Raw genomic sequence first — 14,261 nt, 5'->3', positions numbered from 1 at the left:
AAGCTTGGCAGTCATCATCAACACACACAATGACATTTACTCAAACCTTTCATCATGAGAACTGTTAATGTATCAGTCAGTATCATGTCATTTTGCAAAGCCACCTACCTGAAGTTGTTTCAGAGAGACCTTTACCAATTGGCAAGGGAAAGAAAGCTGTCAGTAATAGTTCATTCATTAGGCTATGGAAGAATACCTTTTTGCTGAATGCAACAAAAAAAAAGAGAACAAATAAGAAGGAAATCGTCCAACGTCATTCAATTTCTGGTTCAGTTTCAGAACTGTGAAGTAACTGTAACTTCCTCTCCCTAGATAGATAACCACACCTATAGCTATAGCAATGGCATTGTTAAAACAATTCATGTTGTGTGTATTGTGTTTAAATACCTTTTCAGTGACCCTCCTCAGATTAATGATTTGGTTTGTCTAAGCAGGTATTGATCCTCAAGTGATGGAAGAGGAGGAACACTGACTCCTCTCTCCCTCTCTCTCTCTCTCTCTCTCTCTCTCTCTGTCTCCACCCCCACGCCAGGGTCGGTAGGCCTAGTAGGCTAATCTCTAATCTGTATTAATCTCACAAATCACAATATAAAATGACCCAAATGATAAACAAAAACTTTAAACTGAATTATCTGCAATGATAATATGCAACAAGTCATAGAATGGGCTGTCATTTCTAAGCACCCGCAGCAGGCCAGTTAACTGTCTGCCACACTAAACATCATGGCGCTACATTTATCCTAGCCTGGTGAAACCACTCCCCCTGCTGGACAACAAAAACCTGGCGAGGGGGGAGGGGTTCATACATTTACCGGTATCCCACTTCTGGCTTCCCTCTTTTTCATCATCTACTGGTGCGGCACACAGATGCTGCCCCTAGAGTGTGCTGGTTGCCGCTAGTAAAAGTTGTGAACGAGCCTGCCGAGGTAAATGCCACGAACTTTTTATATTGTTATTAATTTCCAAGTCAAGTGTCCAGTGTTCTTGTTTTATGGTAATTTAAAGTGGCATGCACTCACCGCTTGATTATGAACATTTTGTGTTAATAAATTAGACGAGTATGTTGATAATGGAGATAATGGAAAAAAACAGATAGTAAACATTAATATAGGCTATATAGTCTGACTAAATGATGCAATAGATTGGCGATAAGCTACAACGGAAGTGCGCATTTTTATCTAACAGTCTTTTATTTGTATGGAGAAAGTAACGGATTAGGGCTGTTACAAAACTATTATTCAGCACTCTTACACAAGCAGGCAGACTGACAGCACGCTGACTAAACGTTACTGTGCTGCTACCATTATATCCACTGGATAATGTGACATCTGTCTTCTCTGGGGGTTTCTTTTTTACAAGATGTATACTTTGAGTTTGAGTCTACGCTTTATTCATTACTGGAGACCAGGTAATACAATGGTTACAGTAGCCTACTGCATCCGTGATACCAAATAACAAATAAACATATAGGCTACTATTCTGGTGCTTTGTTTTATGACTGTTTTATAATCATGCCACATTTGTGTCAGTATAGGCACCATTGGAATCTATCCTGGCCTCATCCGCTCTTTCGGACTCAGTGTGCCAAGACAGGGCTACAGTAAGTCATATACAAAAACACTGCTATATTCATAGGTTTTTATGTTTCAACAAAGGGCCATTATCATCAGACTTTATCTGACCACTCCCTCTGTCTCTCCTTGCTGCGCTGTTCTTCTCCGAAGAATATGTCAACTCTAAGGAACTACCAAATGATTTGAAGTCCATCACAGACAGGGCTGCTACAACTCTCCTTTGGACTGAACTATTTAGAGGTATCTCTTTCTCTGTCTCTGTCTCTGTCTCTGTCTCTGTCTCTGTCTCTGTCTCTGTCTCTGTCTCTGTCTCTGTCTCTCTCTGTGTGGTGTGTGTGTGTGTGTGTGTGTGTGTGTGTGTGTGTGTCTCTCTCTCTCTCTCTCTCTCACAGATCACACACACACACACACACACACACACACACACACACACACACACACACACACACACACACACACACACACACACACACACACACACACACACACACACACACACACACACACACACACACACACACACACACACACAAAATTGTACTAGCCAGTAGTTCTTTGCTTGTCTCTTTCACTGGCTTTCTACAACCTGCAGGACTGGGGATGACCTTGAGTTATCTGTTCCGTGAGCCTGCCACCATCAACTATCCATTTGAAAAGGGCCCCTTGTCGCCCCGCTTTCGTGGAGAACATGCCCTCCGCCGTTACCCAAATGGGGAGGAACGCTGCATTGCATGCAAGTTATGTGAGGCCATCTGCCCTGCCCAGGTTAGCACATTTCTTATTCTTGCAATAAAGTAAAATTGTATGGTGTGCACTGCAGTGTGTGTGGCAATACATGCTATATAAATGTTCTGTCTCTCTGTCTTTCACTATATATCTGTGTGTTGACAATATATATGTCACTAAGAATCATACAGGCTTAAGTCTTAAGCAGACTTGAGCTACGAGGGGCAGATTGGATCAGTTTGTTTTGTGGCAGTTTTTTTTTTAGAAGACCATTACAGTAGTCTATGACCTATTGAAGATAAAGGTTGATTATTTTGTATGTATTTTTTTGGACATAAATCCTCTCATTAAAGGTATATTCAGTGATTTCACTTAATTAAAATATCACATCTTTTTTGTTTTGTTGTGATAATCCTCCCTACTATAGAGTGTGCTGACCATATAAGGAGTTCCAAACTGTCCCCAGTTAACCCAGTGGTGGTCAAAAAACCTTTGGTTTCGTTTTTGGGTAGGTGGCCCAGCCTTCATCCAATCAGGATAGAGAGGGGCCTTCCGCCAATCATGATCGAGCGGAGGCAGGCCTTGGTGTGTGTGCTGTTGGCCTGTCGCACATATTATACCGGGGCGGACCGGTGGGGTTTCCAAATCACCCAAATCACTGATTGCTCCTTTAATGCAATATTTTTTAAGATAATCATGGGTTGGGACTTACAGCAACCTGGATCTGAATCCATAATTAACTACTTCAGCACTTCTGTTTGGAAAACTGGCCCTGGCAGGCAACTTGCTTCACATTCATATCACACTTGAGCCCTTGTATGCTATGTTCTAAAGTCAAGTCCTGCTTATGCAGGAGATCCCGTCCTCCACATACTGTATCTCTGAACACCTGTGCTTGTATATAGCACTATCTTGTATATAGCACTATAGTATATAGCACATCTAAAGCGCTTTACATATATTGTGCATTACATTCACCCATTCACACACATTCATACACCGATGGCGGAGGAAACCATGCAAGGCACCAACCTGCTCACCAGGAGCAATTTGAAGTTCAGAGTCTCGCTCAAGGACACTTCGACACTAACTCTGGGGGAGTCCGGGATCGAACTGGGAACCTTGCAGTTTGCCATCCGGCCACTCTACTGGGCCGGCCACTCTACCCCTGAGCCACTGCCACTTCCGTTATGCATGCTTATTGCTTACTTTTTTGTCCTGTCTCAAGTGTAGTGAAGGTAACATCAGTATCCATACAACTGGAGTGGACAGGATTGTAACCTGGTGTGATGAACATCACAAGTTAATGTAAGGAAACCGAAGAGATTGTAGTGGATGAGGATCCCAGGTCTATAGGTGACCACACCATCACCACGATCACCATACATGACATCAAACAGGTCACCTCCTATAAATATCTAGGAGTGCACATTTATTGTGATATGAGCTGGCACTCCCATGTGACAAGTATGTGTGCAGAAATACACCAGCGCCTTCATTTTCTCCGTAGGCTCAGACTTTTTGGTGTAAGTAGAAACATAATGCTGATCTTCTATAGAGCTAGTATAGAGTCTATTGTAAGGTATGGTATCACCAGTTGGTTTGGAAACTTAACTGTCAAGTACAAATCTGAGATCCTTAGATTAGCCAAAATGACAGGGAAGACCCCAGGTCATCTTTGAGCAGGCCAAAATTGGGCAGGTTAAGAAAATTGTGTCTGACCCCTCCCATGTACTATACCCTGAGTATAGGCTAATGCCAACATTTCAGGTAGGAGGTACGAGGTCCATGCGTGCAAATATAATAGGTACAAGCATTCCTCAGTCCCTCTGTCAATCTCACTCCTTAACCGGGTCCTTGCAGAGGGCAGACAGGGTAGGGGTAGAAGGTTTTGAGGTGATTTTTTTTGCACTAGGTATGGTATGTCAGCGTGTGTGTTATTTAGATGTTGTACGAGTCCTGTACCTCTACTGTTTGTATTGTAATGTATCTTATTGTATTGTATTGTATTGTGTATATGTATGCTGCAGGGCGGGTCCTTGGGGTCCAAGACAAATTTCTCCTTGAACCTTGAACCTTGTCTCATGTCTCTTGTCTTCATTGACCCCAGGCCATCACCATTGAGGCTGAGACACGTGCTGATGGCAGCAGGAGGACTACACGCTATGACATTGATATGACAAAATGTATCTACTGTGGCTTCTGCCAGGAGGCCTGCCCTGTTGATGCCATTGTTCAGGTAAGCTAAACATCTCATGGAAACTATGAATATAGCTTATACTGGCTCTATAGTGTTATCGTCTTGGCCAGGTCGAGAGGCAAAGACTGTTTTCGTGCCGTGTGTGTGTGTGTGTGTGTGTGTGTGTGTGTGTGTGTGTGTGTGCATGTGTGCATGAGAGTGCGTGCGTGCGTGCGTGCGTGCGTGCGTGCGTGCGTGCGTGCGTGCGTGCGTGCGTGCGTGTGTGCGTGCGTGCGTGCGTTTATGTGTGTCACGTGGCGAAAAATAAAACTTCTGGGAACTCAGATTAGTATTTATATAGTATACGCATACATACCTTAAATATATGTATAAGATGCAGCATTCAAAGTTAATGAACTTGAATTATTCTTGTCCTCTCTCCTTTCATCCCTTCATATCCCTTCGTCACTCCCTATAGGGCCCAAACTTTGAGTTTTCCACTGAGACCCATGAAGAGCTGCTGTACAATAAAGAGAAGCTACTCAACAATGGAGATCAATGGGAGGTGGAGATTGCTGCCAACATTAAGGCTGACTACCTATATAGATAGAATGACTGACCGTTGTGTACAGTATCAGTAAACTGCCTTTGAAGCCAGTGCGCCAATCAATGACATATTTTGATTGTGCATAATAGAAAAGAGTTTTAAGAGATTCTTTGGATACATTATCCTCAAATTTACAGTAGGCCAGTAGGCCAAATGCATTGGTGGTATGCTCTCAGGGCAACAATAAACGCACAAATATGACTCCTTGTAGTGTTGGTGGACAATACATAATACATATAATGTAGGCTACTCTGTGGATATTCTTATTGCATTATATTATAAGCCCTTTGAATGGGAGGACCTTAATGGAAATAAGCCCTGGGCTTTTTGGGTTATCCTTTTAGCATCCTTTTGTATATATTTGTACCACTGTACCTTTTTTGCAAAGTTTATAAAGTACTCAATCAATCAAAGCCCATATAACCTATGCATGGTACTGCAACCAAATATAAAGCACTTTAAAGGCATTTCATTGACCCGTGTGACAGTACTTTGGAGCAGTATAATGTAATATTGGTTATTGCCTATTACCAGTAAGACGCCTGAGGGCGAGAATCATGTGACCTCTTCCTAAAGCGTGCACTGGCCATATATGGAGCGTGTCTTGAGTGTACAGGGTTTTATGAGGTCAGATCAACATATGGAATGTCAAAACAGGTCAGCTCCATATATGGAGATCTAAGGGTGGCAGCGGGGGGCAGTGTCTTGAGTGTACAGGGTTTGATGAGGGCCCAGGTAGAGCTGGGACTTAATTTTCGGGCCTGTTGAGAACTCTAGTTTTCGCCGGCTGCCGGGCACGGCTGCACAAATAACTTTGGGGCAAGCCCGTCTAGAGTTTAAATGGACAGGTATCAGTCAAAAGGGAGACATCAAAGAGAAAGGATGGATGGGGGAGGATCAACATATGGGATGTCAGAACAGGTTCTGACACATATCGATATACTAATATTGATGACATCAGGGATCTCCATATACATTTTACTATGCATTTACTATGATCCCTGATTTACTATCATCCCTGATGATGTCATAGTGATGTCACGAGACCTTGGCACAATATATGGGGGCTTTCCTAATGTATGAGGATTTTGAGTGACGAAAAACGCCTCATGTATGGGGATTTTGAGTGACGGAAAACGCACAATTCCATAGTTAAATGCGACCTTTGGTCGCAAAAAATCTATATCTATTTGTCTATAATCTAAATACCAGTAAGACGCCCTGAGGGCGTGAAGCCCAGGCACGCACAGGGTTTGATGAGGTCAGATCAACAAGAGTTGCTGGCCGGCTCCATATATGCAGATCTAGGTGATGATCCTGTCTTGTATGTATGGTTATCCAGGGTTAGATGAGGTCAGTATCGTGATCTTCATAATATATGGAGATGGCCATATTATGGTGGTGTGACGTGTCACGAGGCATGACCATATATGGAGGCGCTAAGGGTCTCTATGATGTCACGTGATGTCACGAGGTGACTGTCAGATCCATATATGGAGATCTAAGAGTCTCCATGATGTCACGAGATGTCAGGAGACATGATGGATTGGCAACCTGCAACCATATATGGAGGTGTGACGGACGGACGCAATATGGAGGTGTGACGGACGGACGGACGGACGGACGGACGGACGCGAGATGCAGGATTTCATAGTAAATGCGGCCTTCCGTCGCAATAAATGCATCATGTCTCTGTACGTCTGTCTGTACGTATGTGTGTATGGCTGTAATCCACGTAAAAACACTTCAAAACGTCAAAAACACTTTGAAGACCCTAACAGGAGCCCACGTACAAGGTTTCTTTGACTATGCATGCACCTCTCTTGGTACCACAGCACCACAACAAACAAGGCTCCAGACTTCCCAAAACAAACGGGTCAGGCTACTACTTGGCCTCACTCCCCGAACCCACCTCACCCCTGCCCACTTTGACAGGCTGGAATGGCTTAGGGTTGACGACAGAGTACAGCATCTTGCAATGGGTCTGGTCCACAAGATTTGATACACCACCAAGTTACCTATGTACCTGTCTAAATACTTCCTTAATGTCAACGAAGTCCACACACACAACACCAGAGGGAGTTCAACAAACCATGTGCAACCCAGATTCAGCACAAACAAGGGACTAAATTAATTTCGCTCCTATGCCACCAAAATGTGGAACGCCCTGCCAACAGTCATTAAGACATGTGAATCCTTCAAAACTGCTCTCAAAGAGCACCTACGGACGGCTGCAATTCGAAACTGGCCCCGTAAAATCTGAATTTTTCCTCTCACTTTATATGTTTTACCTCCCCTTTTTACCTCCTCTATGGGGATTTCCTGTTTTTGGCTATAGAACAATATTTGTACGTCTCTAAATATTATGATGAATTGAACATGGTGGACCCTATTGTAAACAAGTGCAGTCTTGTATTGAGAGTTGTGCTTGAAATATACTGTAATTCTCCAAACTGTTAATAAATTCTTCAATCAATCAATCAATCAATCAATGGCATCGTCATGGACCTGGTGATACGGTTGGCTGGCATCGTCATCATGACACGGATCTAACGAACCATATAAAAGGATCAGACGGAGTTTATTCGGAGTTAATAATAGCAAATACTACTCTTGATACGAGTCTTTGCATCAAAACAAAAACGGCGGCGCTGTCTTTCCTTTATTATTTTTTAAACGGCTGAGACAGTGATCATCACGTGATAAGGGCGGAAACAGTCACATCAGTCCACGCTGAATCTCCCGCGAACGCGGCCATTTACTCTTTCCCCTCCTGTGTGCAACACCGGGTGAGTCTCAGCAGCGGTTCTTCTCATACCTTCAAATAATTTACATTCGTATTTGTTGCGATCGCTTAAGTACACCGAAGTCTCAAGAAAACCAGAGGTACGTTTTGGTAGAGCTCCAGGGCTACGCCGAGGTACCATCCGGACCATGTGGGTCATTATTTATCTGCTATGCTCGCCTATTGGTTTTTTTTGATGCTAACTGGAAGGTGGTGTAGAGTTGGTTGGCGCGTCGGTGTCGCGCACCAACATTCGCAGATCTACAAACTCGCAACGCGTAGCGGTACGGCCTGTTGTGAGCTTGTAGATTTGCCATTTTGGTGCTCGACACGGCGAGCAACCAAATACAAATCACAACCAGGCATTAGCAATATAGCGCGTGAGCATTCATTTGTGTCACTTTGGTCGTACGAGCGTTAAACTCGACATAAATGCGCATTTTGACTGTTTTTCATTTGAGAAAAACATTTTTTCTTCTTGACTGACATGTTTGTGCGACGAAGTGTTAAATGAGCGTGTTAGCTTCCATGCTGTTGGAGCTAACAAGTTAGCGCCTCATTTCGTTCGCATTGTTCTTTACAATTATTCTTCTACTTTGTCTTTTTTTTCCTCGACCTGATTTAGGATCAATAACCTTTGTTTATAATTCAGTGACTCGTTGATTTCTCAGGGTATCTGACTTTTGTGGGTCTTTTATTTTGTCATCCATGGTGACAGGAACGTTATTTTATGCTAAAACTGTCTGATTGTTCCAGTCGAGCTGTGAAAAAGTGCGGTATGTATGGCGCACACTGCTAGCATTGGGCTAACGTTAGCCGCCTAGCTAACAAACTGCTTCTAACGTTAGCAGGTTTGCTAGTGATTTTGTTAGGAACCAGGACTGTCTCCCTCTCTATAAACAAACAAACCAGGGTTTCATTTACAACGGCATACTGTGCCGGATGGGTCGGGGTGGTGTAGGTAGTTTGCTTGCGTTTTTAAAATGTCGCACTGTGTCATGGCAGGGAAGGATGGAAAATGCTAGAATGAGCTAAAAGTTGCCCAAATTAATTGGCTGTCTTGCTCTACCGTCCACAACGCATCAGAAGGTTGTTATGAAACACGGTTAACGTTTTGGTGGTTTTGTTTCCAGTCTAAAAGTTGGTACACTGCAAGCGAACATTAACATATGAGATGCTGATAATATAACTGTCCCGCCTTGATTGTTTTTGTCTACAGTAGATCTCCTGAAATAACTGCAGCGATGGCAACAATGGCAGAAGGCGAGCCAAATGTACAGTTCAAGGTAAATATTTGAGCTAATGGTGAAAATGTGCTTGCGTACATCATGTGAATGGATTTGTTGTTCATCTGGGTTTGGCTACGTTGCTGGCTAAGCTAACTGCAACTTTGTGTAAAACCAGTACCAGCCAGTTTAATCTGACTTGGACCTCTCTTCTCCCTAACAGCTTGTGTTGGTTGGAGATGGTGGTACAGGAAAGACTACTTTTGTGAAGAGACATTTAACAGGAGAGTTTGAGAAGAAATATGTGGGTAGGTACTGCTCTGAATGAAGAGGCCATCAATACAATGTGAAGTTGGTGACAGGCCACTGCCATCTCATCTCCACCCAGGTTTACACAGTAGGCCAGTTTCATGTAAAGCCAATAGATGCAATGTTCCACCTTGGCATGTGGGTATTCTTATTCAATTGAGCTAGCATGATATCGCATCATGCTTGACATACCAATGTCACTGGTGAACATCAGAATTGTCAGTTTGTCCACACAAGTTCATTCCATAACAATTATTTGGCCGCCATGTAGGATGCATTCAAAAGGGAAGTGTTAAGGTATGATAAAACTAGCTAAACTGGGATTATAAAACAGGGGGTTAATGCGGTGTGCATTCAAATATGTGCACTGCAACAAATTGACGTTAATTAACAATCTAAATGTCATTGTGAATTCTCATTAAGGTACATGGAACCAGCATAACATTTGAGTGTTTTCAGTGCCAGTGTTGGCTCATGGCTATAAGCTGTTTTTCTTTTCCTTCAGCCACCCTTGGAGTGGAGGTGCACCCTCTGATCTTCCACACGAACAGAGGAGCCATCAAGTACAATGTCTGGGACACAGCTGGACAAGAGAAGTTTGGCGGTCTCAGAGATGGGTACTACATTCAAGGTAAGTTATTAGGAAACCCTCTTGTCCTCATGGTGGCTATTTGTTTATATTGAGTCCTATTCATATCGGTCATCTGTATGTTTGCATCTGTTTCAGTCTGTATATGAATAATGACTTTAGTGGTTAAGTTATCCCCTTTTAACCTATTTTTCGTTCCCACAGCCCAGTGTGCTATCATCATGTTTGACGTCACATCTCGAGTAACCTACAAGAATGTCCCCAATTGGCACCGTGATCTTGTACGTGTTTGTGAGAACATTCCCATCGTCCTCTGCGGCAACAAAGTGGACATCAAAGACAGGAAAGTCAAAGCCAAGAGCATTGTCTTTCACCGCAAGAAGAACCTGCAGGTAATACTTGGTGAATGTATACCAAACAAATTACACTAATTACTCAGACAGGCATGTTACAAGTTACACAGGACCTCTACTGTTTTGGATGATCTGACTTGCCATTAAAATATCTTGTTTGATACCCTTACAGTACTACGACATCTCTGCCAAGAGTAACTACAATTTTGAGAAGCCATTCCTGTGGCTAGGAAGGAAGTTGATCGGTGACCCCAACCTGGAGTTTGTGGAGATGCCTGCACTAGCTCCACCAGAGATCCAGATGGACCCCTCTCTCGCAGCGCAGTATGAGCATGACCTCAAAGTGAGTATGGCTGTGCTGGTACTCTGACCATGACCAAGGGCTTGTTTGAATACTTTTCCAATTCATTGTGACTTATTAGCCAAATTCAAATGTGTTAACAGGAGAGAACTTGATCCCTGTGGATTCAGAATCCTAATTTATCACGTGCATACATGTCATAGGTTCAAGTCCTGAAGTTTGTCCTCCTTTCTCCATCTCCTGTACAGGTTGCATCAGAAACGGCGCTCCCAGAAGAAGACGATGACCTCTAACCTGTTAACCAATGTTTCCCCCCCACCCCCCACGTGGACAGAAAGTTGTTGGAGTTTTGCCCCTTTACTGTAAAATCCTGTTGAAGATTTATTTTTATTTTTGAACTTTTTCTGTTTGTGTTTTAAAAAAACAAAAAGTTACCGAAGAGAGTAAGGAGGAAAAAAAAACTTGTGGTTGTTGAAAGTTGTGGTTCTCCAGTTTCACTGTATTACACCTAGCGTTGTTGGCATACGTGCTGTTCTAAATCAATGACCACCCACCACTGCACTTGACCAGCTTCCCTAATGCTGTTGTAAGGCCTACTGGATGCACCAAGGGGAATAAACTTTGAATAAATAAAACATTATCAATATAACATGTTTTGATTTATGGTTCATTTGCACTGTAAAATTAAACCTCAAGCATATTTGTTCTTGTACTGCTTGAATTTAGGTGTAGAACACAGCCCTGAAATGGTATTTATAGGCTACCTGTATCAGTGGGGTACAGGCTTTTGTTCAGACACACCAAAGGTCTAACAGTCAGACCAAAAACCTACCCCTAACTGCAAGCACGATGCAATGCATGTCAAACCAATGTTTTCTGGACCTTGTGTGTGTGTGTGTGATAAGCGTGTGCACTCCATATCAGTGGTTTCAATTTATTTTTTGTAAGGAACACTGACTCAAATTCATATATTTGGCTGTGGGGACCCCCCCCCCCCCCCCCCCTCCTGAAAATATTTGGTGCCAGGGCCCCATACAAGATTTCTTGTTTCCAAAATCCCTTTTTAAAAATGGGCTTTAAGCTTGTAGTTCGGCTGTTTCAGAAAGCCAACGTATTTTGTATGTTTAAAGTGGTTAAATAGATTTTTTTGTAATGCTATATTGACTTCCGACTAGTTGTGCAGGGGTTCCATAAGGATCCTTGAGATCTGCTGTCGAATTAGGCTGTCAAATAATGCATGATGTAGACTGTAGAGCTTGGAACCGCAAAGTTGATGTAAAGCTAATGCTCGAGTTTCATAGGAGGAACCCTGTTAAAAAAAAGCCAAGAAGAACGCTCTGTACTTAATTCATCTCGTGTTTTCACTTGAACTGGCTTGTTGCTGCTGTACTCATTCCAGGGATAGGCTTGTAGCTACTTGCTTGTCCGGACTATAACCACCAGGTGTCACTCGTGTCACACCTCAAAGACTCAAACTACATAGCTCGCATGAGAGAATTACATAATTCTAGGCCCAGGGCATCCGAGTTCACGTGGACTCTTAAAATGTCAACTGCACATCCTGACGTTATTGACTGCGTCTGCAATGTGTGGGACGTGGGTATTGGATATACAACTTGACGAGTCACAAGACACTAGAATCCTGACTTTTTTCTGCTGATGAATGAGTTTAATGAATGACTTGACTACAAATTATTCTGCGTGTGAGAGAATGGCATGAAACAGATGTTTTCTTTCTGCTTGAGCTTTAGTCGGGATACACAGCAACACATCAGCCTCCAGCTCTCAGTCACCAATGAAAGGCCTTAATAACCGTTCTCTTATCGGCTTAAATCCGTCAAACAGCAGATGATGATAACCTGCAACATTGACAGTGTCAATGTTTGTGGAAGTGGGCTGAGCCTGAGGTTGGTAATAAACATCGATCTGTGTGCTTACTTAGCACATTCACAGCAAAGTAAGGGGGGAGAAAAAAAGCAGGCAGGGAAAGACTACAGTAGGCCTACGGCCTATTATGCAAAGAAAATTGCGGATATAAATTACAAATACAATTTGAATAGTTGGAATGTGTAGCGTTTTTTCATACGTTTTTCAATTGTTCTCAAATGGGGTTTGGGTAACCGAGGGGGTTCCAGGGGGTCCCCACCCCATGGTACATACTCCCCAGTATAATTGGATTAGATACTTCCTTAATGTTAACGAAGTCCACACCCACAACACCAGAGGGAGTGCAACGAACCATGTATAACCCAGATTCGGCACAAACAAGGGACTAAATTATTTTCGCTCCTATGCCACCAAAATGTGGAACGCCCTACCAACAGTCATTAAGACATGCGAATCCCTTGACTCCTTCAAAACCGCTCTCAAAGGGCACCTACGGATGGCTGCAATTCGAAACTGGCCCCGTAAAATCTGAATCCCCCCCCCCTTTTTTTCCCTCACTGTATATGTTTCTTTTCCCTTTTTACCTCCATTATGATGAATTCCTGTTCTGTTCTTTGTCTATATAGAAGTGTCTATTTGTACGTCTCTAAATGTTTTGATGAATTGAACATGGTGGACCCTCTTGTTAGTCTTGTAAACAAGTGTAATGCTTAATTGGGTCGTCCACTCACAGTTAACAGCCTTTGTATTGAGTTTGTGCTTGAAATGTACTGTAATTCTGCAAACTGTTAATAAATATTTCAATCAATCAATCAAAATGGTAGCATCAAAATCTGTTTAAACATGCAGCTTTGCTGCATATTGGATCAAGAGTAAGATGATCAAGTCTGACTTAATTACTTACTTTGTCTAGTTTAAACACTAACCATACACATCGGCTATTTATACGCATCGGCTATTTAATCTACAAATTTCAAAACACTTTGAAAAAAGATTGTAGGCATATGGCACAAAATATTTTCTGATGGGGGTCCGCGGCCAAATAGCCTACATGTTCATTTTGGGGTCCCTGTCCTTGACTACCTAGAGGGGAGAGAGAACAGATGGTGGAGGTGAACGGAACACTGTCCCCCCCCCCCCCCCCCCCCTTCCCAGTGAGCTGTGGCGTTCCACAAGGAAGCATACTAGGGCCTTTACTGTTCCTAATATATGTTTTGATTGATTGATTGAAGAATTTATTAACAGTTTGCAGAATTACAGTACATTTCAAGCACAAACTCAATACAAAGGCTGTTAACTGTGAGTGGACGACCCAATTAAGCATTACACTTGTTTCCAACAGGGTCCACCATGTTCAAATCATCAAAACATTTAGAGACGTACAAATAGACACTTCTATAGACAGAACAGGAATTCATCAATGTAAACGACATGACTTCAGCTTGTGACTGCAACTTGTTCCTGTTCGCAGTTGACTAGCACTGCTAGTCTCGGACAGGAACAAACTGCAGGTTGAAAAGGCCCTCAGCTCTGAACTCGGTAGAATCTGCACCTGGCTCGCTATCTTTACACCTGATAGAATCTGCACCTGGCTCACTATCTTTACACCTGGGAAAAACTGAATTCATTCTCTTTGGATCAGATATTAATCTCAGCAAGGCAGATGGCTTCTTGGTTAGAGTGGGTGACAATGTTATCACATGAAAAGTTGAAATTACCTACCTA

The 14,261-nt window shown here is 42.8% G+C and overlaps 2 protein-coding genes across 3 annotated transcripts; both read left to right on the top strand.

Annotated features, from left to right (window-relative positions):
* Positions 1-880: 880 nt before the first annotated feature.
* LOC306923761 (NADH-ubiquinone oxidoreductase subunit 8-like) lies at positions 881-5,292 on the top strand. The gene is made up of 7 exons (XM_079502048.1): positions 881-926; positions 1,360-1,408; positions 1,535-1,600; positions 1,725-1,814; positions 2,167-2,339; positions 4,411-4,539; positions 4,958-5,292. The coding sequence occupies exons 2-7, from the start codon at positions 1,360-1,362 to the stop codon at positions 5,087-5,089; spliced, it is 639 nt and encodes a 212-aa protein (XP_079358174.1). The 5' UTR covers positions 881-926; the 3' UTR covers positions 5,090-5,292.
* A 2,397-nt stretch (positions 5,293-7,689) lies between these two features.
* On the top strand, positions 7,690-11,298 carry ran (RAN, member RAS oncogene family). Of its 2 annotated transcripts, none has more exons than XM_079502287.1 (7): positions 7,690-7,875; positions 9,091-9,157; positions 9,321-9,405; positions 9,912-10,037; positions 10,200-10,387; positions 10,521-10,691; positions 10,898-11,298. In XM_079502287.1, exons 2-7 carry the CDS (start codon positions 9,116-9,118, stop codon positions 10,940-10,942), a joined length of 657 nt encoding a protein of 218 aa, XP_079358413.1. In that variant the 5' UTR covers positions 7,690-7,875; positions 9,091-9,115; the 3' UTR covers positions 10,943-11,298. The 2 variants fall into 2 exon arrangements, with proteins under 2 accessions (XP_079358413.1, XP_079358414.1); XM_079502288.1 differs by lacking the exon at positions 7,690-7,875 and adding an exon at positions 7,898-7,972.
* The last annotated feature ends 2,963 nt before the right edge of the window (positions 11,299-14,261 follow it).

The sequence above is a fragment of the Electrona antarctica genome, assembly GCF_951216825.1.
Source record: "Electrona antarctica genome assembly, chromosome: 1".
Classification (NCBI taxonomy): domain Eukaryota; kingdom Metazoa; phylum Chordata; class Actinopteri; order Myctophiformes; family Myctophidae; genus Electrona; species Electrona antarctica.
The sequence above is the reverse complement of the archived record's forward strand: the minus strand, read 5'-3'. Positions and strand labels throughout refer to the sequence as shown.